Source organism: Sorex fumeus, unplaced genomic scaffold (genome assembly GCF_029834395.1).
Source record: "Sorex fumeus unplaced genomic scaffold, SorFum_2.1 ptg000241l, whole genome shotgun sequence".
Taxonomy (NCBI): Eukaryota; Metazoa; Chordata; class Mammalia; order Eulipotyphla; family Soricidae; genus Sorex; species Sorex fumeus.
Genome location: NW_026606298.1, coordinates 1,065,001 through 1,090,771, shown reverse-complemented (window position 1 = coordinate 1,090,771; position 25,771 = coordinate 1,065,001). Strand labels below are relative to the sequence as shown.

The window sequence follows — 25,771 nt, the reverse complement described above, 5'->3', positions numbered from 1 at the left end:
CATAATAAAGTATTTTGAAAAAAAAATGTCTCCAAATAGTCTAGTCTAGATCAATGGCTGGAACTAACCACATGTGTGGGGGGTGGGGGGGCTGAGGGTAGGTAAGATAGAGAAGAGACCAGTATGACAATAATAGCTGGGAATGATCACGCTGGACAAGATCTGAGAGTTAAAAGTAGGTAAGGGATCTTCTTGATAACCTATCAGTATCAATATTGCAAACCACAATGCCCAAAAGGAGAGAGAAGAATAAAAAGAAGTAGTAGTAGAAGAAGAAGAAGAAGAAGAAGAAGAAGAAGAAGAAGAAGAAGAAGAAGAAGAAAAGAAGAAGAAGAAGAAGAAGAAGAAAAGAAGAAGAAGAAGAAGAAGAAGAAGAAGAAGAAGAAGAAGAAGAAGAAGAAGAAGAAGAAGAAGAAGAAGAAGAAGAAGAAGAAGAACAACAACAACAACAACAACAACAACAACAATAACACCTGGCAGGCAGGGGTTGGGGGGTGGGGAGTGATGGGAGGGAACATGGGGACACTGGTGCTGGGAAATGTCCACTGGTGGAGGATGGGTGTTGGAATACTGTATGACTGAAATGCAATCATGAACAGCTTTGTTCACTGAATCACATGGATTCAATTAAAAAGTTAAAAAAATAGTCTAGTCTCTGTTTCAGGATAATATGCACACTTAACTAAAAGGTGTTATGGCCATCCTCTTCTAGGTTTATAATATGTGGCCAAAATAATTTATTAAAAGTGAAAAGTTCCGGGGAATGCCCTGCCACAGAGACAGGGTGGGAAGGGGGGGTGGGGGGTGGGAGGGATACTGGGATCCGTGGTGGTGGGAAGCGGGCACAGGTGGAGGGATGGTATTTGATCGTTGTATAATTGAAACCCAAGCACAAAAATGTGTAAGTCTGCAACTGTACCTCATGATGTCTCACTATTAAAATTTTTTTTAATAAAAAAATAAATAAATAAATTTAAAAAAAGAGTGTGCCATAACAAACTTGGCCAATCATAAATTTAGACTGGATAATTAGAGGATATAATTTTTGACCCAGTGAGATGTGTTTTGAATTCAAAACCAGTAATTTTTTTTATGACTTTTAGGTAAGTTTTTAAATTATTATTATTATTAGTGAAACACCATGTGGTACAGTTGTAGATTTACAATTTTTTGTGCTTGGGTTTCGATTATACAATGATCAAATACCCATCCCTCCACCAGTGCCCATTTTCCACCACCACGGATCCCAGTATCCCTCCCACCCTCCATCCCCCCCCCCATCCCACGCTGCCTCTGTGGCAGGGCATTCCCTTTTGTTCTCTCTCTCCTTTTGGGTGTTGTGTTCTGCAAAAGAGGCATTGAGTGGCAAACATGTTCAGTCCATAGTCTACTTTCGACATGCATCTCCCCTCCTGGGAGGATCCTCCAAACATCCTTTATTTGGTGCTCCCTTCTCTATCTGAGCTGCCCTTTCCCCTAGAATACTTGGCTGGCCTCTAAGCTATGGAGTAATCCTCCTGGTGCTGATCTCAGCTATTCTTGGGTATTAATCTCCTATTTTGTTACTTTATGCCCCCCAGATGAATGCAATCTTTTTATGTCTATCCCTCTCTTTCTGATTCATTTCGCTTAGCATGATACTTTCCATGTGGTACCACTTGTATGTAAAATTCATGACTTCATCTTTTCTAACAGCTACATAGTACTCCATTGTGTAGATGTACCAAAGTTTCTTTAACCAGTCATCTGTTCTTGGGCATTCAGAAAACCAGTTATTTTTGGTAGAAGGTTGAGTTTGTATATTTCAAATGAAATGACACCATGTTAAATTACCTGTTCTAAAATAAAGACCTTCATTCTCTTCGTGAAAAAAAAAGTGAAAAGTTTCCTTTACCAATGGTTTTGCAAGAACAAAAGACTACTAACCAGTAGATAATTTGTAGTTTAAGGGCTCAGTGATTGCACTTGCTCCATTAAGCTGATTTTCCCTCTCAGTTTTATTTTCTACCCTGGGAAGGAATCAAGGGAACAGATGTCTTTAGATTTGTTCTGGTTTGGGAGAGGTACCTCAAGCTTGGTGTAGGTAAAGAACAGTTCAGTGTTTACATTAAAATATCTTTTTCAAGATTTTCAGTGCCGGGGATCAAACCCAGAGCCTCACATATGTCTGACAAATGCTGTATTGCTGAGTCACACCCCATCACCCCCAGCCAACATCTTGTTCTTAAGGTAATGTTTATAGCTCATATCCAAAGTGTCATGGGTGCTCAGAGAGTTATTCATGCTTATAGGTTTTACCCAAGTATTACCATTAAATATCCCTAAGAAGTGACTAAGGGATCTAAAAGGGATAATACAGTTCCTCTAAATATTTTAAGTATAAATATTGTAACTCTAGAAATGACATAACAAAACAAGGTAAGAGACAAGGGGATTAGTGAAGAACCAGTATGTTACCGAAATTTCATGTGTAAACGTTCCAATAATTTGTTTTATTTTTTAAAAATCCAATTGCACAGAACATAGAGAGAAATCACTTTCTCTTCAAAACAAACTATCAAAGAATACATTTATAAATTATAAGAAAGGAAAATTCACATCATTTACTACAATCATTCCCTTTTTTCTCAACTTGGCAGACACGAAAAATGATGCTGAATGAATATACTTTAATTAGGAAAGCTAATCTGGAACAGATAAGACTTAAAAGCATAAGAATGGTCATATGCTATTTTATATATTTTATGTAAAGTGACTGACATTTAAAAAATAAGAATATAGTTTATACCATAGAAACTACAATACCATGGAGTTAACAAGACTTACCGCATTTTTGGAAATTGTTAAAATGGTCTCCCAAGTTTTAATAAGGAAAAATTTTGTTACTGTGTATTGACTAGTTACTGGATTTACTATGATGACCAGTTCACAAAGTATACAAATGTCATTTCATTTTTTTTGTATACTTGAAGCTAATATAGTACATATTAATTATTTCTCAATTAACAAATTAGAGTTGATATGAAATAGAAAACAATTTATTTGCCAATGGCTGCTTCATGAAACCTATTATTGCCAAATTCAACAATTCCAAATTGGTTTCCTTCATTTTTATCCACATAAAATAAAGGGAGAAATCAATCTACTATTATAGGGTGCATAACATTTAAGTTACGTAAGCTATCAAGCAAATGCTCCTTGAGGACTGATTTCGTTTGGAGTTTTTCCTTCCATCAGAGTCAAAAGTGTCTCTAACTGTCTTGGTGGAATATTTAGAAAGGGGGCCAGACCCTCATAATACTTGCAACAACTTTAATAGGCACTTGAAGGGTTAGAGTGGAAATACTTTTAAGAGAAACAAAAAGAAAAAAGTTTTTTAATGTCATCAGCAAATATCAATTCCGTCTTTGTGAGCAGGATTTTATGACCGGGAATACTTGAGGCTGTTTCGAGGGGGGAAGAGGGGAATTAAGCTAAACCAGAGGTAGCAAGTTGACAATCCCTGGGTGAAGTTCCTATTATTTTGCAGGCAAAACTTGCTTCTGCGCTCTAGGGCCTCTGTCTCGGGATGCCTTTCAAGAAAAACCCTTCCCCACCCACGTCGAGGAAAAGAAACCGCACCGAAATACTGAACGACGGTGGTTTAAGTCCTGATGAATAGAGGGAAAACTCCCGTTTTCAAAATACAGCCTTCGAGTCATCCTTTCAAACGTCCCCAAGAAAGAAAGAAAAAGAAAAAACAGGCTCGTCCGTTGGGACTCTGTTCTCTCACTGACTTCCCGTCTGCCAAACAAAACTCTTGCTTGTGGGTGGCGCAGTGCTGCGTTAAAATTCGGGAAACCCGCCAGGATGGGAGAATTCTTCCAACGCAGTCGGCCTGCCACCCTGTGGCCGCTGCAAACACTTCCCCACCCACCCACCCACCCACGCACCCACCCACCACCCCCACCCACCCCCCTTGGCTGGCCAAGACCGCTCAAGAACAGTATCAGCGGCTCAAGGAAAACCCGGCAGAGGTAGACCACAGCATCCCGCGACGCGCGCCTGGAGACACCGGCGCGTGCAACATTGTAGCAAACGTGTAGCAACCGTCTCCTTTCCCTTTTCTTTCCCGCCGCCCCGGGAGCCCCAAGCCAGGCGGGTCGGGCCTCCCTCAGATGCTCACGGGCACCGAGGACACGGAGCTGGCGCGCGACTCCCGGGCCGCGTGGCCGGGCATGGAGAGCGTGGCGCACGACACGCCCACGGTGGCCTCGGGCAGCTCGTCGTCCTCGGTCCACGCGTTGAGCTCGGGCTGGAAGCACTGCGCGCACTTCTTGTACTTCTTCTCGCCCTCGTTCCAGCCGCCCAGCAGGTAGGCGCGGCCCAGCAGCGCTGAGGCGCCCGCCGTGCTCACGCCCACGGGCAGCGGCGCCGCGTGGCTCCACTGGCGGCTGGCCGGGTCGTAGCACTCCACGGACAGCACGTCCACGCGCTCCCCGCGCGGCCCCAGCTGGCTGCCGCCCATCACGTACACGCGGCCGCCCAGCGCCAGCGCGCAGTGCCAGCCCCGCGCCGCGTGCAGGCCGGGCAGCTCCTGCCACGCGTCGCGGGCCGGGTCGTAGGCGCACACGGAGCGCGAGTACGCGCCGCCCACGTAGCCGCCCGTCACCAGCACGCGCCCGTCGGCCACGGCGCTCGCGTGGCAGCAGCGCGCCGCCTCCAGGCCGGCCTTGGGCAGCCACTGGTTGGCCGAGGGCACGTAGCACTCCAGCGATGCCAGGCTGCCCTCGGCGTTGCGGCCGCCCACGGCGTACAGCAGCCCGTCGAACACGCTCAGGCTGAAGTGCGTGCGCTTCTGCGTCATGCTGGCCAGGTGGATCCACGTGTTGAAGCGGGGGTCGTACCTGCGAACGGCAGAGAGACGGGGGTCCCGCGTGAGTGGCACCCCCCCGACCCCCGGGCGCGCCTGTGGCCAGGAATCGCTGGTGTTTTACGTGCGCGTGTGCGTGGGCGTGTGCCCTTGTCCTTCGCCTCCCCACCCTCCCAACCTGTATAAACCTTATCTATCCAACCGGGCTGGAGTGACAGCACCGCGGGGAGGGCGTTTGCCTGGCATGAGGCCCACCCGGGCTCCATCCCTAGCATCCCATAGGGTCCCCTGAGCACCGCCAGGAGTGATCCCTGAGTGCACGTGTGAGCCAGGAGGAACCCCTGAGCATCACTGGGTGTGACGCAAAAAACAAAGACCCAACGTATCACCCCACTGGAGTTCTCTGTCATTCAGCATAGTTGGATGAGCAAAACTTAAAAGAGTTGATGAATCGAGGCTGGAGCGATAGCACCGCGGGGAGGGCGTTTGCCTGGCAGGAGGCCCACCGGGGCTCCATCTCCAGCATCCCAAAGGGTCCCCTGAGCACCGCCAGGAGTGATCCCTGAGTGCACGTGTGAGCCAAGAGGAACCCCTGAGCATCCCCGGGTGGGACCCAAAAAGCAGAAAACAAAAACCCAACTTATCACCCCACTGGAGGGATCAGCTCCACAGTGAGTTCTCTGTCATTTAGCAGAATTGATGAGCAAAACTTAAGAGTTGATGGGGGCTGGAGAGATAGCACAGCGGGCAGGGCGTCTGCCTTGCACGCGGCCGACCTGGGTTCGATTCCCAGCATCCCATATGGTCCCCTGAGCACCGCCAGGAGTAACTCCTGAGTGCAGAGCCAGGAGTAACCCCTGTGCATCGCCAGGTGTGACCCCCCCCCAAAAAAAAGCAAAAAAAAAAGAGGGGAATGCCCTGCCACAGAGACAGGGTGGGCTGGGGGCATGGGGGGTGGGAGGGGAAAAAAAAAAGAGTTGATGAACTGGGGCTGGAGGATAGCACCGCGGGGAGGGCGTTTGCAAGGCACGAGGCCCACCCGGGCGCCATCCCCAGCATCCCATAGGGTACCCCAAGCACCGCCAGGAGTGATCCCTGAGTGCATGCGTGAGCCTGAGCATCCCCGGGTGTGACCCAAAAAGCAAAAAACAAAAACCCAACTTATCACCTCACTGGAGTTCTCTGTCATTCAGCTTAGTTGATGAGCAAAACTTTTAAGAGTTGATGAACTAAAAAAGTGGAGGGAGGGGCGGGAAGCTGAGTGATTGGGGCCACCACTAAAGGGAACACCACATTCAGGTCAGCTTTTATGTCTTTCTCAGATATCAACAATCCCAGGCTCACATCCACGGCAGAAGGACAGAAGGACTTAACTGATTGGCTCTCTCCATTTCTTCAAACCCTATTCCTCATTCCTTTCTCCAGGGCCATTGCATTAGTAAAGGAGACTCACTCGTGCAAGTCTTGGAAATGGAAATCAAGTCCCAAAGCGTCACAGAGCCTTGATTTGGGATATGTTGCTATTTTCTAGCATTTGCAAGTACTCAAGATTTTTCCGTAGGGGATCCTCACTCTCTCCCTCCACCCCCCCCACCCCTGCACGCAGTGTTCAATATCGGTTATTATGTTATAAGCACTGAAATCAATATTGCAGAGATGGTGCGTTTCCAACATGTGGAAAATAGTACGTAGTTGTAAAAGCAGACCTTGATCCTTTGAGTTCATCTTCACTTCTGTCTTACTTAACCAAAATTTCATTACAGTTATGGTAAAGACTAAAAAGCAGGTATTTGTTTGCAATCTTTTAAGTGGCGTACATAAATATAATGAAATAATAAAGAATTTTTCCCATTCCATACTGTAAACATTCTTGTATCATTTTTTAGTTTCTGTAGCATGATCATGATACAAGAATAAGTTTATAATGTCCAACAATAAAATGACATTTGAATTGCGTTTCTGAAGTACTTACTATGCTTTACTCTATATTTATTTTTATTTATTTATTTAATTAATTTATTTATTATGGGTTTGGGACCACCCTCGGTGATGCTCAGGGTTATTCCTGACTCCTTCACTCAAGAATCACTCCTGGTGATACTCAGAGGACCATGTGCGATGTCAGGGATCGAACCTGGGTCGGTCGCCCATGTGCATGGTAAGCACCCTACTCACTGTGCTATTTCTGTGGCCCTCAGTTTCCACTCTTCAGTGCATCAGAATATCAACAATTTTATGTTTCAGTTTCAAATAAATACCTAGTGCTATATATATATATATTTCTGAAAACTATGAATTTGACCATCATCAGTAACAATCATTTAAGATAAATTCTGTATTTTATTTTGGTTTATGGGTCACACTTGGCTGTGCCCTGGCTCTGCATTCTGGCATCATTCCTGACAGGGCTTGGGGGACCATTTGTGGTGCCAGAAATTGAACCTGGCTTAGCAGCCTGCAAGGCAAGTACCTTACCTGCAGTACTATCTCTCCAGACCCCAAATTTGTATTTTTAATTTTTTTCTTAGCACCTGATATTAATCATCAATTTTTTACCTATGATCTTCAGAAAGATAGTGTGCTGTGAAAGGAACCTGAGTATAAAAAAATGAAAAATGTTACTTATAAAGTAGTGGTATAATTTCTCTGGGGATCAGAATCCTCACATGCGAAAATCAGAATAATACTATTCCCCTCACTCGCTTCGCAAGCTTGATTTGGGAACCGAGAATGCATAATATGTATGAATAGATTACATAATTTAAAATGTATAGGTACATAAATATATATATATATGGTGGCATTATTATTAGCAATTTTCTGAGACGTTAAAACTACGAGTATGGCTACCAGGGAAATTTCTTTATAATATCGTACCATTTCAGTTTCTAACAAAAGGATCAAATACCTGCAGAAATTGTTGACTGCGTGCTTGGCTTGATTTCTTGCGTCATTCTGATCTTCTCCACCAGCCACGTAAAGAAATCCGTCCATTACAGCCACACACTGATTAAAACTCTTGGATGGCATTTCCGTAAGCTTGCTCCATCCATTTTCAGGATCTTTATACAAAACGTCTCGACTAAGGGACTTCTCAGTAAGCCCAGGGCGGCCCCCAACAGTGACAAGGACGCGACAGGCCCCGCGGATTCTTGTACGTCTAGACTGCAATGTGTTTTGATGATATGGAAGTAAATGGTAGTTCATAGCATCGACAAGAAGTTTGTGACACTCGGCGTCTTGCATCATTCTTGGAACAGACTGGACATAGTTGACCAGGTCTTGTGCAGAGATGGTACCGAAGCGAATATTGCTCAGGAGATCTGCAGCATGCTTCAATCTCTTTTGGTCAAATTCCAGCCATTTCATTGCAATCTGGAATGCTACTATTTCAGAAGGCAACTGCAAGTCATCATCTATAAGAAGTTCATTAATTTGCTCAAATGTCAGTTTCATGAACTTATCCGATTCTGAGAACTCAAGGAAGTTATCCCGGATAAATTTCTGGGCTGCTGCTTTTGCGTTTCTTAGAGAGTATGTTTCAGCAATGTTGGCAATATACATGCAGTTCTCAATACTCATTTCTCGTATCAGAAAGTCGCTGCACATCTTTACAAGAGTGTGAATCTGAAGATAAACCGCAGTGGAAATAATGCTTCCTATTGTATACAAGGAGAGAGTCAGTTTTCCTGTGTAGGCATATGCAATGACAGTAGCAAGGCCCAGCGGTGAGATATCATTGAGGTCTATCCTTTGAGTAGATGGGTCTTTTTTTAGGATGTCGTAAAAGTACTCACTGCATGAAGCCATCACCGACTTGTGAACATCGAAGGATTTGGTTTTGGTGCCAATGACTAAGTCACAAAGGAAGTTCTCCTGCCGCATTTTACTTAACCCTTCCAAGAGGTTGGGGCAGTAAGAAGCGTCTGTTAACTCAGACGAAATGCAGCTCAGACCATTGCCTCCCTCAAGAAGTCCATTCAAAGCATTTAGTTTGCTTAGGGGGCTGTCTTCTACAATTATCGTCGTCTCATTGATCTCTCCCTTGTTCTTTTTGACAGTCTTCTTTTTGGGGGCCATGTTGGAAAACACAGTCACAGGCAAGAGCTTGCTAAAAAAAAAAAAAAAAAACGAAAACATAGTGTTTTTGTTAACTTTGGGCTTTGAAATGTTACATTGAAGATATTTTATTTTTCATGAGATAATAAACTTTCTTTTTTTTTTTTTTTTTGCTTTTTGGGTCACACCCGACGATGCTCAGGGGTTACTCCTGGCTCATGCTCTCAGAAATTACTCCTGGTGGTGCTCGGGGGACCATATGGGCTGCTGGAAATCGAACCAGGGTTGGCTATGTTGGCTGCGTGCAAGGCAAACGCCCTACCCGCTGTGCTATCGCTCCAGCCCCCGAGATAATAAACTTTTTAATGGAAAAGATAGATTAACCCTCATAAAAAGACTTACATTGAACTAAATGCTCATTTTATGGACAGATCATTTCATCATCAAGTATAAATTCTGGAGACCTTTATATTTTCAGGGTCTAAGAGATTTTACATGGGTTAGTACACATGTCAGGCAAGTCCCCGGTCCTTGTTTATTTCCTTGTTTATTTCTCATCGCTCCCCGAGCATCACTAAGTGTGGCCCTGACACCTCCAAGCACTGCGGAGTCCAATCAGCACCACAGCCATGGGCTATAGCTTTCAGTCACCAAGGCTGTGGGCTGAGAATCACTGAAAGTGGCTCCCAGTGGCCTGAGAGCTGCTCAAGCAGCCCCCCACCCCCCACTCCCTGCAGATGTCACTGTCACTGTCCTCCCGTTGTTCATCGATTTGCTCTAGTGGGCCCAGTAACGTCTCCATTTTGAGACTTGTTGTTACTGTGTTTGGCATATTGAATACGTCACGGGGAGCTTGCCAGGCTTTGCCGTGTGGGTGAGATACTCTCCATAGCTTGCCTGGCTCTCCTAGAGGGGCAGAGGAATCGAACCCGGCTAAGCCAGGCCAGTCACATGCAAGGCAAACACCCTACCGCTGTGCTATCGCTCCCTGCAGATTTATATTATCAATTAAGACTGATCAACATAGCTGTGTTTCCAAGAAAGCTTTTACAAAAGAACCAACCATGGGCAATGTTGGTGGTCTAATGGTGAGCATTAACTCCCTTCCAGTTATAATCAAATAGGCTCTGATCTGGCTATAGGCTAATTCTAGAATAGCTGTCAAATATCACTTTGAAAGGTTTAGATTTATTAATCTCTTTTTTTTTTTTTTTGCTTTTTGGGTCATACCTGGTGATGCACAGGGGCTACTCCTGACTCTGCACTCAGGAATTACTCCTGGCAGTGCTCAGGGGACCATACGGGATGCTGGGAATTGAACCCGGGTCGGCCACGTGAAAGGCAAACTCCCTACCCACTGTACTATCACTCCAGCCCCTGAAAGGCTTAGGGGTTTTTTGCTTTGTTTTTAAATTAATTAATTAATTAATTAATTTTTGCTTTTTGGGCTGGAGCGATTGCACAGCAGTAGGGCGTTTGCCTTGCACGCAGCCAACATGGCCGACCCGAGTTCGATTCCTCCGCCCCTCTCGGAGAGCCCGGCAAGCTACCGAGAGTATCTCGCCCACTCGGCAGAGCCTGGCAAGCTCCCCGTGATGTATTCGATATGCCAAACACAGTAACAACAAAATCTCCAATGGAGACGTTACTGGGCCTGCTTGAGCAAATCGATGAACAACGGGAGGGCCTTTACCTTTACCTTTTTGGGTCACACCCAGCAATGCAGAGGGGTTACTCATGGCTTTGCACTCAGGAATTATTCCTGGCAGTGCTCAAGGGACCATATGGGATGCTGGGAATTGAACGCAGGTCGGATGCGTGCAAGACAAGCGCCCTACCTGCTGTATTATTGCTTCAGCCCCTGAAAGGCTTAGTTTTATCTCCTAGGAAGTGAGTTGTAACAACTCTGAAATTTTTTCCTCAATAAAATATAAAATTCTGGGCTCTGTGTAAAATGCATACTATGAATATCAATGTCTGTCGTGTTATGTACATGTAGAAATCAATGGGTAGGGCCATGGAGATTATGAAAGGGTGTAGGTGCTTGCCATATATGCAACCTACCAGGGTTCCATCACTGGCACTGTTTATGGTCCTCCAAATACCACCAGGAGTAAGTACTGAGACCTGCCAGGTGTGACCCCAGACAAACAAACAAAATCAAATGGGTAAAATAAGGGGAAGGGGAAAGGAGGTGCATGTCAAATAAACTGTATATTTGCACACTCGTTTGTGAACCTGTACAACTGAGACCTCTATATTAAAATCTTCTAGGCTACAGAAATGTTCATTGCCCCCCGTATCTTGGCAAATGTTTTTACACTGACTCTGCTTCTCCGTTTCCCATCAGCCCAGCTTGGGGACCATATTATTGCTTTTCTTAAAGACTAGAGGCCCCTAGGAATGATAAGGGCAGAGGCTGAAGAGATAGTACAGGAATCAAGGCACTAGTTTTTCTTATTTTTTTTTCTTTTTGGGTCACACCTGGTGATGCTCAGGGGTTACTCCTGGCTTTGCACTCAGGAATCACTCCTGGCGGTGCTGAGGGACCATATGGGATGCTGGAAATCGAACCCGGGTCAGCCACGTGCAAGGCAAATGTCCTACCCACTGTGGTATTGCTCCAGCCCCAAGGCACTAGTTTTGCATGTGGTCAGCCCTGATTCAAATCCTTGGTATTATATATGGTCCCTTGAGCACGGATCACAGAGTCAGATTTGTCCCTGAGGAACACCAGGTATGGTGCAATGCCTTCCACTCAACAAGCATCCTGTGTCCTAAGCCGTACTGCAGAGAAGACTGACTTCCTAATTATGGGGGCACAAAAACTCAGAGGTTCTATTTTGTTGTTGTTCAGGTGTTTTTTTTTTTTTTGGTGGAGGTGGAGGACTGACCCCCACCTGCTGGTGCTCAGGGGCCACACCTGGTTCTGTGCTCAGAAAAATCTGTGGTTCCAAAATTCACATCCACGGTGTGACCTCAGCTGCATGCTGGGTCTTAACCTTTGAAATTCTGAGGCTCTGTTCTTACCAAGGAAGAGAGGGAGGCCTGCAAAACAGAAGCTTTGGATCCTTGGTACTGAGAGTTTTCTGGGGAGCACAAAGGCATGTCATACTGGGGATGCATGCGTGTGTTTGCATGTACACACACACACACACACACACACTCGCTCACATATGCCGTTCTACCAATATGCCATTTTACTAATCAGCACTCAGTTTCCCAGCTGAGTTCTTTTCATTGTTATTGATTTTTTATGGATTTGGAATCCTTTATTGGATGTTTTAAATTCTATATCATGATTTTTTTTTTATCTTGGTAAATTTTTCTGCATTTTCTTTTCCAATACTTAGACTTATTTTTATTTCCTTAAACCTGAGTTTTAGAGCCATATTAAATATTAGTAGGGAAAAAAACAAAATAAAAAGGGGCGTAACCCAAGTAGCACATGTATGCTAGGAAATGGGGGACACTTGCTTTTATTTCCATTCACTGATTTGGTCATGGCGTTGGACCTGGGTTGACTGTGTGAACTACCTGAAGGAGATTAGAGGGGGAATTAAACATTTACAAAGATGAATTTGAGAAATCACTCACTATGCCCCCTGGGTCTTGCTGGAAATGATCACCAACGGCGGCCACAATGGTGATCTAAAAAAAGGTGTACACTTGTGTATATCCACTCACCAATAATCCAGATTGTAGCCTAGGTGGTAAATGGTGCATTTTGAAGGACTCCATTTTAATTGATTTAATTCTGCACTAGCCGAAGGTAGATAAGTGGTTTTTTTCCCCTCTTTTTTACAGTTCAAAACACAGTAACAACAAAGTCTCCAATGGAGATGTTACTGGGCCCGCTCAAGCAAATCGATGAACAATGGGAGGGCTGTATACACTGAAATACAGTTAAAAGGAGCTTTATGTCAATATGTTCAGTAAGCCTTTTTTAATTTGAGGAACTACATTTGAAACATTCAGACAGGAATACATTTTTTCTTTAAATATTCACAAAAGTCTTAATTTTTCAAGAGACAATATGAGAAATTAAATTATTGACTAATAGAATGTAGCTTGACAGCCCAACTAACTGTGTGTCATCTACATAGTATTCTCAAGGCAATGCGGAATGTAAATTGGATCATTGACCCAAAATAAAAGAAACATTCAGTTTGAGCCCTGTGCATTGGTTTATGTCAGATCACTGCGAACTTACAAGAATCCATGTCAGTCACGTATTCCCAATGTTGTAGCACTTATATAGATGCTATGTAAATTCAAACTAAAGTCAGGGAAAAAATAGAAAACGAAAATATTACCATCACTTTACGTCACATTATTTGATCTATTCTGATGCAATACTTATTTTTGTCAACTATTATTCTTGTCAATGACCGTGCAAGACACAGCGATTAGCTAGACCTTTTTTAGCAATTTATAACTTTGCATAGAATCATAAGCTTGAGATTTATAACTAACGATTCTTTTTAAAAAAAAATATGGAACGCTTCATGAATTTGCGTGTCATCCTTGCGCAGGGGCCATGCTAATCTTCTCTGTATCGTTCCAATTTTAGTACATGTGCTGCCGAAGCGAGCACGGTAGATAAGGGATTTAATTAACTGCTGCTTTATTGAAAGTCCACCTTCCTTTCTTTTCTTTTAAAAATAAAGCACCGAGTGCTCTGTTGCCAACTGCTCAGGGACTCCCAAGCCAGGTAGCTGAGGCAGTCACCATGGTTATCATACCGGAGGGATGGTTTTCCTGGGAATGGATGGGAGTGTCTTCTAGCTGTGCCATGGGAGGGTGTCTATACCCTTCTCTACTCTTCCTCAAGCACAACAAGCTGCGTTTCATTCCCCACCCAGGAGGCCTAATGAATTGCCCTCTTGGGGTCAAAGAGAGGGAAAACGTTGCAGGCTTCCGCTGGCACTGTTGGTGGCTCGCAGCGTTGACGTGGTCCTTCCCATGGCAAGACACCCTGGAAGGGGGAGCAGGTGTCCCCGAAGCAGCTGAGGTTGCGTAATGAGATGATGAGCAGTTATTTGGAGGCACTCGCTCCCTTCCAGTCACTTCCCTTTTTGGAGGAAAGAAACTGTGAAGGTGCAGAGGGCAGTGAAAGGCAACCTTCCCTGTGCGGTCGGACTTCTCCCTTTATCTGTCCAGAAAGCCCACAGGAACTTCCTCCATTTTACAAAGGATGTTGACTTAAAAAAATTTATTTTTGGTAGGGGTGGGGGGTGGGCACACCTGGCAGTGCTCAGGGCTTATTTCTGGCTCTGTGTTCAGGGATCGTTCCTGGCAGGGTCCCTGTGGCCATAGGTGGTACCATATCCACGGTACTATCTCTTTGGCTCCAGAAATTTCCTTTAGTCATGAACAACTCTCTCTCTCTCTCTCTCTCTCTCTCTCTCTCTCTCTCTCTCTCTCTCTCTCTCCTGTCAATCAGAACAGCCTTTTGGGATCCCCAGAAGAACTCCCTATTAGAAGCTGGGGAGGAGGGAAACAGAGATACCAGAGATACTACCCCATGTTCTCTTCCTTCCCTGATTGCAGATAGTGGCTCTTGGGTCATTTCTACGATGATATTTCATGAACCCAATACCCAATCCACATCTGGACAGTTATGTGAATCCTTACATAATCTGGATCCTTACATAATGTGGGCCCTTTCCACCAACTGCTGCATTTACCAATTTAAGTGAATTGCATGAATAATCAAATCACGACTATAAATGACCCAGCATGGTTCACCTTATGTATTAAATGTAACCTGTGACCTCCATTCCTAGCCAAAAGAATAAATAACTGGCTATCTCATTATTAGTTGAGGGTTTTCTATGTTCTAAGCTCTGGGTTAAGTTCTGGGTTAACGTCCCACTCAATTTAAGCATTCCTAAAATTCTGAACGGTGGTGTATATTATGCTCATTTTACAAGGGCAGTCCTTAAAGTCTAGAAAAAAAATTTAAAATCTGACTAAGGTCACACACATATGTAAAGTATGGCAGAACAAAATCAACCCCGACCCCTATATTCCTTACATACATCCAAGGTAGGTTCAAGTGATTGTCTCTATCATTAGAAAGAGACTGAGCAGAGTGGGACTGAGGTTTATAACAGCAAACATGGGTAAGGAGTACATGAAACGGTTTTCTATAGCTTTGCGCACTAAAATAGAAGAGTTGTTCTTTTGGATGTAAAATAACTCTGTTTGGGAAGAGACAGCCTACGGATTCTGTTATCCTACGGGGAACAAAACCGATTATTAGGAAACGGAAAGAGTCAGGGAAGCCTTTACTGAGTTGATTTGTCAGAGAACCAAGTGGACTCCCGTAATGTGTTCAATGTGAAAAAAATCACGTTTTGTTTAAAAACAATCATCATCATCCATGTTATTGCTTCAATTTAGCACAGGCCAGGCTTTTATCGATAAAGTATTCAGACTCTATGCACGAAGCTAATTATTGTTCAACCTGGACAGACGGTGCCAGGACCCAAAGGTAAAGCTTTTGGATTGGGTTTGGATGAATATTTTGTAATATAACTCTTTCTCTTTCCTCATCAGGTATGTGTATGTGTGTGTGTGTGTGTGTGTGTGTGTGTGTGTGTGTGGGTGTGGGTGTGGGTGTGTGTGTGCATCCAATGTGTGCATGCATGTGTGTGTGTGTGTGTGTGCATCCAATGTGTGCATGCATGCATGTGTGTGTGAGAGAGAGAGAGAAAGAGAGAGAGAGAGAGAGAGAGAGAGAGGAAAGGAGGGAGAAAGAGAGAGAAAGGATTGCAAGATTGCAAGGTGGAATGGTAGAAATGTAGTTTTTAAGGCCAATGTCTCTGGTTGCCACAGAACAGAAAAAAATGAGCTTTGGTGTTCATTGTACTCTGATCATCTGAGAGATCTGTGGCAAAACATCCAACATTTCATTATTTTATTTGATTGTTTTGGGGGCCACACTTGGCTGTGCCTAAGTCTTATTCCTGACTCTGTGCTTAGGGCTCACTCCTGGGGGGCCAAATTGTGGTCCTGGAGCTTGGGCCCGGTTGACTGTGTGTGAGGACAACACCCTACCACTGTACTATCTCTCCAGCTTCGATAGACAGTCTTTGAACATCTCACTGTAACCAACTGTCGAATTAGGAGATTAGGGCTTTACAGTGCCACAATTTTAGAGTTAAGAGTGAGAATCCTGCTTTTACTGTCCCAAAGGCCAGTCTGGTCCTCTATCACCTCTGTCCTCAGTGTGACCTTGCACAACTCTAGAAGCAACGCATTATTAGTTATGGAAAAACCAACCAAGACAAAGAATTTTCTACCCAGAGGCATGATGGCCCTCTGGGCCTTTGTCACTGAACTAAGGTAAAGGTAAAGGCCCTCCCGTTGATCGTCGATTTGCTCGAGCGGGCCCAGTAACGTCTCCTTTGGAGACTTTGTTGTTACTGTGTCTGGCATATCGAGTACTCTCGGTAGCTTGCCGTGCTCTCCGAGAGGGGCGGAGGAATCGAACTCGGGTCGGCCATGTTGGCCGCTTGTAAGGCGAACGCCCTACCGCTATGCTATCACTCCAGCCTAGCTAATGAAAATACAAGATATCCAGTTAAGCTTGAAATTCAGATAGGTAAATTACAAATCATGTTTTATTTTTTTCCACAAGAATTTTTAAAACGTTTTAAATTGAGATACATGACTTAAAATCATATTTTAATATAGTATGTTCTGTGTGATAATATTTGAGGCAACGTACACTAAAAATTGGATTTTAATCTCCCTGAAACTCGAATGTATCTGGGTGCCCCGCTCTGGTTTCATTTCAGGTTACGTCCCTGAATTCCATGATTTTTTTTTTTTTTGGAGTATTCCGAGATTGCACAGCGGTAGGGCGTTTGCCTTGCGTAAACAGCCAGCCCAGCTGAGTCGGGTTCGATTCCTCCACCCCTCTTGGAGAGCCCGACAAGCTACTGAGAGTATCTTAGCCGCATGGCAGAGCCTGGCAAGCTACCCGTGATGTATTCAATATGCCAAACACAGTAACAAGAAGTCTCACAGTGGAGACGCTACTGGGCCCGCTCGAGCAAATTGATGAACAGCGGGAGGACAGTGACAGTGATTATGAGATACATCATGCTTATCTAATTTTCTAAGAAGGTGAAATTCTCAAAAAGGGTTCATAACTCAAGATAGATCCAGAGCCTCTGGCCTGAGAACAAGGTTGTCAAGACAAAGGTACCATCATTCTACACACATGCTACATAGTTCTATGGATGGGCACATTTCTGAGAAATCATCTCACTTAAATCAAGTTTCTCTTGGCCTGAAACATGTCTCAGAGGAAAAGCTGAGATGATAGGAAAGAATTGTCACCTTTGTATGGAAGAACCTTCTTGCTGTCCTGTTTTCCTGTCCCTCTCTCCCCGCTTCTCCTGGGAGGGACTCTACACCAGGAGCTGAAAAGCCATGTGTGCTGAGGTGTCAGTCACCCCCATGCCAGAATGAGCTGGGATCCCTGAGTGTCTTCTTGCCAAAGGGGCAGATCAGCTGCTCCTGCTCCTGTCCTGACACATTCCAGGCGCTGCATCTGTCCCCGCTCATCAGTACCAAGCCCGGAATAGAAACACTCCAGTCTGTGCCGCTTGCCATTTTAAGTGAAGTCCAGTTTAAGGGGAGGGGACTGGGGGGGGGGGGTGTTTCCACTTCACCTTTTTATTTCCAGCAATATAAAACCTATGTCAGGACACATAGAAGTCCGGATTTAGAGCCGGGCTGTGTTTCACACGGTTTGAGATTTGTTCTGTTGCCGGCGAAATTTCAATTTTGATGGTTAGCACTTCTATTTCTGATCATTCAATGGGTAAATTTTTTTTTGGGGGGTGGGTGGGACCCCACCCCTCGGAAGCTTATCAAGGGCTAAGTGTTCACCTGCTTCCTGATGAAAATCAAGATGCCATTCGAAACTTTGCAAATCAAAGCGAAGAATTTCATGCGTTCCCTCCCTTCTCTAGAAGAAGCAAAGCTTCAGAGACTGAGGGTTGCTTTTTGGAAAGGACAAACGTTCTTGCTTTTTGGAAAGCAGCCCTCTCCTGCGTTTCCAAGTCACCCTCCCAGTCTAGCTCTCTTCCTCTCATTTCCGGAAAACGCTTTCTGGTCCTCAGCCTCAGTGGAGGGTCCTGAGCGATCTGACTCCCAGCCCCCGGGGAGCACCCCCTGAGTCTCTCCCAGCCCTGACACCCCGCTTGCACCCCAGAAGGTAGAAGGCAGGAATGGTCCAACCTGGCCCAGAACTCCTTACCCTCCTGTGTGGAGCGGCCTCCCAGCCTTGTGCTGGTGAAGTTGTTGCAGCCGATTCCTTGAGGGAAGCAATCTAAGAGAGAAAGAGAGGGAGAGGGGGAATCCCGCAGGCGAGCACCAGTGGACACCTGCAGAGTCAGAGCAAAAGGCGCTTCCTAGCGAGTCTTTTCAGTCCCTCCGGATAAGGCAGCGGGGCTGGGCTCCGGCAAGAGGCTCCTCTCCCAGTTTTGGTCTTCAACTCCAGGGCACTTGGGGGCAGGGGCGGGGCTCCGGGTGGGGGAGAGGGATTGGGTTTCTGGACCTGCTCAGAGAGAGAGAGAGAGAGAGAGAGAGAGAGAGAGAGAGAGAGAGAGAGAGAAAGAAAAAGTGCAGCCCTTGTCAAATTGGGTGTGAGCAAAGGCAATTAATTTAGAGGGTATTTAATTATTAGAAGCAGGGATTAGAGCGCATGGCCTTGGTGAGGAGGAGGAAAGACAAGAGGAGCTCGTGGAAGGGTAAATAGCCCGGCTGCCATGGGTCCTTGGAGATGGTTGAGTTTATAAATAGACTGTTCTTTAGCAGAGCAACACATGCTGAGGAGGAAGAGGTGTTTTCTCTGGGAACTTCACCGAGGACACCGACCTTAACAGTTAGAGCTCACTAGACTGAAATTCCTGCTGGATCCCTGGGTCTTCCCTGGGCTCCAGGAAGATGTAAGCTGAACACCTGCGGGTTGGGAAAAATATCCATTCTGGTAGGATGTCATCTTAAAAAAATGTCACTCAATGCCTCTTTTGCAAACCGCAACACCCAAAAGGAGAGAGAGAACAAAAGGGAATGCCCTGCCACAGAGGCAGGGTGGGATGGGGGAGATGGGGGGTGGGAGGGATACTGGGATCAGTGGGGGTGGAGAATGGGCACTGGTGGAGGGATGGGTACCTGATCATTGTATAATTGAAACCCAAGCACAAAAATTTGTAAGTCTATAAAAAAAAAGTTGATACAAAATTCAAATCCTAAATAAATCATTTCCTCTTCTGAAAAAAAAATATCAGAGCATTCTGATGAACCAGAAATTTTTAATAGATACTGAGAATGTCAAGTGGAGGCTAAAAAGGCTGACCTGATATGAGGGTGCACTATAGAAAAATCAACTGTGGAAAGTAAATATTCTAGTCACTTACTAGTCATCTGATGTGGGGAGCACTGTTTGCACTCTGATAATTGAGCAATTAAATTATTCTGCATCCCGAAGAAGATTGGAAACTTAGCTGATTGAGAACTTTAGCTGTTGTAATTACCCTATCAGAGCCCTCTGAGAACAAGCAGATCTGAGAGACCCCCATAATGGAAATGGTTGGGGGTTGTTATACAGAGAAAGAATTTGGTTATAATTTATTTATTTGTTTATTTATTTTGCATAAGGTGTCAAAAAGCAGGTTATGTGGATGGAAATTTCAGAGAAATAAATTAAAAATAAGGAAGAAAAACCGATAAGACCTGGGACCTGATGATAAAAATAGACTCAGTGATGAAACGGAGTCAGTTTCCTATGCTTCAGAAGATCTAGCTAAAAGCAACTTGGGGTTGGGGGTGGGGCGGCTGGGAAGATGGTACAGCAGGAAGGGTGCTTGCCTTGCTTAGGGTCAGTCTGGGTTGGATCCCTGGCACCCAGATCGTCTTCTGAGCCTACTAGGAGTGAGCCCTGAATGCAGAGTCAGGAGGAAGCCCTGAGCACAGTGGGTGTGGCCTTCAAACCAAAATAAATAAATAAGTAAATAAAGTTCTGGAACTGCGTGTTATAGAAGGAATCGTCACTCTGCCTGACCACCTGCACCGGATCTTCTCTGACCTTATGGCGACTCTATGATTCTACTTGTATTGGCTTTAATTTTCCTGACCCCTTTCAACCCAGTGGCTATCATCTCAATTGCCATTTTCCTGCCCTCTCTTCTAAAACGTTGAAGTTATCATTGACGTATAAAATTGTATTCATTTCAGAGGTTCTAAAAATGATTCAGGGGCTGGAGCGATAGCACAGCGGGTAGGGCGTTTGCCTTGCACGCGGCCAACCCAGGTTCGATTCCCAGCATCCCATATGGTTTCCTGAGCACCGTCATGGGTAATTCCTGAGCACAGAGCCAGAAGTGGCCCCTGTGCATCGCCAGGTGTGACCAAAAAAAAAAAAAGTAAAAAAAAAGTAAAAATGATTCAATATTCATGTATCATGAAATGGTTACCACAAGTCTCATTCATATTAGTCCCCATACATTTGTTACTCAACCCTTTGTACCCCGGGTGGGACTTGAACCCACAATCCCTGGCTTAGGAGGCCAATGCCTTATCCATTAGGCCACCGGGGCGAGCCCGGCAAGCTACCGAGAGTATTGGATATGCCAAACACAGTAACAACAAAGTCTCCAATGGAGACGTTACTGGGCCCGCTCGAGCAAATCGACGATCAACGGGAGGGCCTTTACCTTTACCTTTACCTTTACCTTTTAACATTTGTTACAAAACATGTTTTATTTCTTGCGATGAGGACTTTTAGGTTACCACTTCTATTTTATTTCCAACCTGACTTTTTGTAGGAGAAAGGAATTTGATTAGAAACAAATAATTTGCTCTCATTTCAGATCACCAGCCCAGACCGTGCTCGAAGTATATTCAAGTTCTTTACTCTATGCTTTGCATATAGATAACAGAGGAACATTCCAAGTGATCCTTCTTAATTCCACTTCCTTGTCTCCAGTAATGGGAGCATTCAACTGAAATCTCAGTGTGTTCAGATCAGTCTTTCGTGAGTATTTATAAAGAGGACAAGAGTCCTCAAGAAGTAGCTGTTGGAACCAGCTTAGTGCTGTCTTCAAGTCCACTTCAATTCTACTAGAATAGTGATGAGCTACTTCTTCAGTAACTTATCATTTGAAGTAAAAGTATGAAAAGAAAGAGTAACTGTCCTAATGGAAAATCTGATATCTCAACGAAAATAGCATGTACAGAGTCGCTACCTTATTTCAGTATTCAACTATTTCTATGGAGGATGTGCTGAAAATAATAGAGGGAAGGGGATAGCACGTGGGTGGAAAAGGAGCTTGGAGAGTAGGTTGTATTGTATATTAAGGAATTTAGCCTGTAACCTGCAAGCAATTGGGGTGCACACATTAGATTTTATTTTATTATTTCTTATCTTTTTATTTTGGGGTCATATCCAGGGGTACTCAGGACTTCCTCCTGACTCTGTGGTAAGGAATCAGTCCTGGAGACATGGGCAGAACTGGGGTCAGCCATCTGCAAAAAAAATGAAAATACCTTCACTTGTGGGCTGGAGTGATAGCACAGCGGGTAGGGCATTTGCCTTGCATGTGGCCAATCTGGGTTCGATTCCTCCGTCCCTCTTAGAGAGCCCGGCAAGCTATGGAGAGTATCCCGCCCCCACGGCAAAGCCTGGCAAGCTCCCTGTGGCACATTCCATATGCCAAAAACAGTAACAAGTCTCACAATGTTACTGGTGCCCGCTCGAGCAAATCAAACAATGGGAGGACAGTGCTACAGTGCTACCTTCACTTGTATAAAATCTCTCTGGTCTCTGAATTTTATTTTTTAAACAGGCATACCATGATGAAAGCTGTAATTTAGAAGAAAGCCTTGTTCTTAGGGAGTACAGAAAGAAGAATTTAGAGTTCTTGAAAGAGACTGACCTTAAAAATATGAAGTAACTTATTTGCAGATTGGAATAGACGTCCTTGGTGGGCTGCTCTGAAGAAAGAGGTGAATTCATCAAGTTGTCATCAAGAAGTAAGATTAGGGGCGAGGAATGCCATGCAGAACAGAAGGCCCACTTGGGGTCAGCGGCCAGGTCGCAGCCGGTCAATATGTTTGTATATTTTTCTCAAAATATACAGCTGTGGCAAAGTCAGCGAGTTGGATTGAGCTGCTGAGGGAATTTTGCAAGGTGTCTAATTTATTTGTTTCCATTGTTGGGTTCCATTTCTCCTTCACCAGCTTTCCCTGCCATGTGACATAGGGTCAACTGTAAGCACAATGACAGATGGGGTCATTATTTATTTTGATCACTGGTGAATTCTAAATAATGAATTCTAAATAAACTGTGTTTGGCACCAAGTAAATGATCAATATTTGTTTGTAATAGAAGAAGTAAATGAACCAATCAACACTGACTAAAATGAATTCAGGCCCTACCGAGGTCACCAGTTGTCCCCCACGAGTGGCTCTCCAGCACGGCCATGGCCCCAGAAGCATAAGGACTTAATGCAGAACCCAGCAGCTTGGAGCAGAAAAGTGAATGGACTATGCGTTAATCCAGGCCATCATGTCTGCCTGGAGGGGAAAGGGTGTTGCCCCATTCGCCCTCTCCTCTCTGGAAAGAAAATGGCGACCACATGGGTGCCTTGGGGAGAGCAGGTGTGAGCCGGGGGTGTGGGGACGACTAAAACCTCATGGGAAGGGGGGCGTTCCAATCCGCCCTTCACGCTCTACCGAGGCCGCCAGTTGCCCCCCACGAGCGGCTCTCCAGCACGGCCACGACTCCAGAGCACAGAAACCAATCTCTTAATTATCTGACTCTCAGTAGAAATACTTCCAGGGTTAATTAGCAAAATAGCGGAAATCCAAAACCAACATTTAATTCTTGAACCCAGCTGTAGAAAGCGAATCACTTCACAATGCTTTCTCAGCATGTCTGATCTGGGGGGAGAGGGTAAACTCTAAATAATAGTGGTGCATCTTTTATTGAAACAATGAATCTAAGCAAAGCAGATAGAGTGTCAACTAGAATTCATCTGCCTCGCAGGCATTGGGAGGGGTGGGGGTGGGGTTTTATTGGGGTTCTTTGTGGTAAAAAATAAGTATTGGTAAAGGGAAAGGTGTTTGATATTTGCATGACTGAGACCTAAACCTGAAAACTTTGTAAATTTTCCCACAGTGATTCAATAAATAAATAAATTATAAAAAAAAAGATGAATTCAGAAGACAAGACAATTACAGGGAGTTTGTCAGTTCTATAATGACAAACCACAAAACTGAACTAAGTTAGGAGGGGAAAGAAACCCCAAGGATAGGATTTTTTTCTTATTTATTACTGTAGCCCAAGAATCAAAACAATGCTTAACTAGTAATAGATACTCAGTAAATAGACATCGAATGAAAGAGAGAAACACTGACAACACAGTAAAATGAAAAGATAAAAGTTTTGTGATGGTTTGCTTTTCATTATTCAAATTGTCTGTTATAGCCCAGGTTAACACTTTCCTAGCAATGACAAGTGCTAAAAATAAAATAGATTTTATTGTTGAAAGAACATGGGTGATACCTTAGTTCCCACAATATATTAATCTGTTATAGATTATAGCTCTGATAATTCAGTTGACTATCAGTTCTTACAGCCTCTAGGAAATCATTCAGACTACAGATTCTCAATCTTCAAGTGCCTAGTAATTACTAAGTTAAATATTAATTCTGATAAGGAAGGTCTGAGATTTTGTCTTTTTAAGAAATTCACAGATCGTGATAACATTGCTGGTGTGAGGTATACATCTTCAACAGTAAGGATTTACAAATGCTTGAATACTTAACAATTGAGAGAAGGGGCTTATTCAAAAGGTAATAAAAATCATCAAAATCTACTTACTGTTCCAATACCACCAGCAAATATATCCGGATGAAATCCCTAACCTGTCCTTCTTTAGAACAACTCCACTCCTCAAAGCAGACCCTCTGCTAGTGATTTGGATGACAGACATTGTGTCTTGTTCAGGAACCCTATTCTCTCAGTTCTCCAACTCTTTTATACTCTTCCTTCCATATCTACCAGTCAATCTCCACCACCAACAAATGGCACACAAAACCTATTTTCATAGCACTGTAGCACTGTCCTCCCATTGTTAATCGATTTGCTCGAGTGGGCCCAGTAACGTCTCCATTGTGAGACTTGTTGTTACTGTGTTTGGCATATTAAATACATCACAGGTAGCTGGCCAGGCTTTGCCGTGCAGGCTAGAGACTCTTGGTAGCTTGCCAGAGAGGGGCAGAGGAATCGAACCCAGCTAGGCCAGGCTGGGTGTGTGCAAGGCTAACACCCTACCACTGTGCTATCACTCCAGCCCAATAAAGATACAAATATAAATAAACCAAAATTCAAATGCTCCAGCTCAAACATGAGATGAGGGGAAGAACAGGCTGGAAAACAGGCTGGACTACATGCACCACATGTTGGGGCCTTTCTTTTCTTTTCTTTCTTTTTTTTGGGGGGGGAGGGAACCTTTCTTTTCAACACACAGTCATGGTCACAGTCCTCCTGTTATTCATCGATTTGCTCCAGTGGGCCCAGTAACGTCTCCATTGTGAGATTTGTTGTTACTGTGTTTGGATGTCGAATACGTCACGGGGAGCTTGCCAGGCTCTGCCGTGCGGGTGAGATACTCTCGGTAGCTTGCCGGGCTCCCCAAGAGGGGTGGAGGAATCAAAACCGGCTTGGCCCGGCCGGTTGCACGCAAGGCAAACGCCCTACCGCTGTACTATCACTCCAGCCTGTGCTATCGCTTCAGCCTTTTTAACACAACAAAATTCAATTTAGGTCTTCTTATCCTCCAATTATTGCAATTTTTGTTGGTTTTTTTTTTTGGTAGGGGTACAGCTGGCAGTGCTCATGTATCATACCCAAGTCATGCTCAAAATATGTTTCTGGTACTGTTATGAGACCATATGTTGCCAGGGATTGAATCTGGGCTTCCCACATGAAAAACATGTGCTCAGTCCTTTGTGTTGTCTTCCCAGCCATAATGCTGAATTTCTTTCTACTGTATAGGCGAGCATCCCAGTTGTATTGTATAGATCTGGACTTGCTGCCTCTGCTTGTTGTTTCTTCTTTTCCTCTCAACTAAATCTAACCAGACTTCTCTGTTTGACCTTCTACGGAAGTACTTTTCGCCAAGGTCATAAATGATCCTGAGTTATGTTTTTTTTTTTTGACATTTGCCAGTGCTTGACATTTCAAAATGATTCCATATATTTGACCAGTAGCTCCTACTAGAGTGCTCTTTTCCCATTGAGTTTGAGTTTTCTCAAAGTTCTTTGGCTGTTTCTCCTCATTCCTTTTTCCAAGTGAAAGATCTGCCAACCATGAAGATTAAAATGCTCCAGATCTGTCAGACTTGTCTAAGATCAAAAGCACATCAGGTGGATTAGCCTATATGTTCCTGACTGTCTCATGGGCTTCTTAAATTTATTTTCAAGACTCAACTCACCCAATATGCTCTGCTTACTCCTTTCCCTTTGATAGTAAACAAACTCACCAAGTTTTAAGGAACTCACCAAGTACCTTAACAGGAAAATCTTGTGGTGGTGGGAAATGTACACTGGAAATGTACATTGGTGAAATGTACACTGTATTTCTGAAACCCAAACATGAAAACTTTGTAATTGTGTGTCTCAAGATGATTCAATAACAAAATTAAAAGTTAAAAAATAATAGAGTATCCTTTCTTACTCTTCATCCCCACCGTGCATGCCTGTATTCACATCTGATTATTCACCATGTCCAGTTATCACATATCTGTCATTTCTTTGTAGTGGTACCAGTCT

General features: G+C 44.2%; 2 protein-coding genes and 2 non-coding genes across 6 annotated transcripts in view; all 4 read right to left on the bottom strand.

The window, feature by feature from the left end:
• Positions 1-3,971: 3,971 nt before the first annotated feature.
• Positions 3,972-18,348, bottom strand: KLHL31 (kelch like family member 31). Of its 3 annotated transcripts, XM_056108989.1 has the most exons (4): positions 18,192-18,348; positions 13,125-13,190; positions 7,761-8,963; positions 3,972-4,886 (listed from the first exon to the last, which is right to left on the bottom strand). In XM_056108989.1, the coding sequence occupies exons 3-4, from the start codon at positions 8,930-8,932 to the stop codon at positions 4,154-4,156; spliced, it is 1,905 nt and encodes a 634-aa protein (XP_055964964.1). In that variant the 5' UTR covers positions 8,933-8,963; positions 13,125-13,190; positions 18,192-18,348; the 3' UTR covers positions 3,972-4,153. The 3 variants fall into 3 exon arrangements, with proteins under 3 accessions (XP_055964964.1, XP_055964963.1, XP_055964965.1); XM_056108988.1 differs by lacking the exon at positions 13,125-13,190; XM_056108990.1 differs by lacking the exons at positions 13,125-13,190; positions 18,192-18,348 and adding an exon at positions 17,267-17,320.
• On the bottom strand, positions 13,402-13,508 carry LOC130018231 (U6 spliceosomal RNA). The gene has a single exon (XR_008791507.1). It is a non-coding gene; the product is annotated as a U6 spliceosomal RNA (small nuclear RNA).
• A 2,111-nt stretch (positions 18,349-20,459) lies between the features above and the next one.
• Positions 20,460-20,532, bottom strand: TRNAR-CCU (transfer RNA arginine (anticodon CCU)). Its single transcript has one exon. It is a non-coding gene; the product is annotated as a tRNA-Arg (tRNA).
• A 4,684-nt stretch (positions 20,533-25,216) lies between these two features.
• Positions 25,217-25,771, bottom strand: part of LOC130018221 (histone H3.3C-like) — a 9,014-nt gene continuing 8,459 nt past the window's right edge. Inside the window, exon 4 of the mRNA XM_056108991.1 lies at positions 25,217-25,345. Coding sequence (XP_055964966.1) covers positions 25,217-25,345 — 129 coding nt within the window. The remainder of the gene's footprint in view (positions 25,346-25,771) is intronic.

What these genes read in the sequence shown, in the direction of transcription:
- KLHL31 (XM_056108989.1), bottom strand. Translation starts at nt 8,932, where the DNA reads ATGGCCCCCAAAAAGAAGACTGTCAAAAAGAACAAGGGAGAGATCAAT. An exon ending in GCAGTCAACAATTTCTGCAG is followed by an intron (nt 4,887 to 7,760) that starts GTATTTGATCCT and finishes TGCCGTTCGCAG; the next exon opens with GTACGACCCCCGCTTCAACA.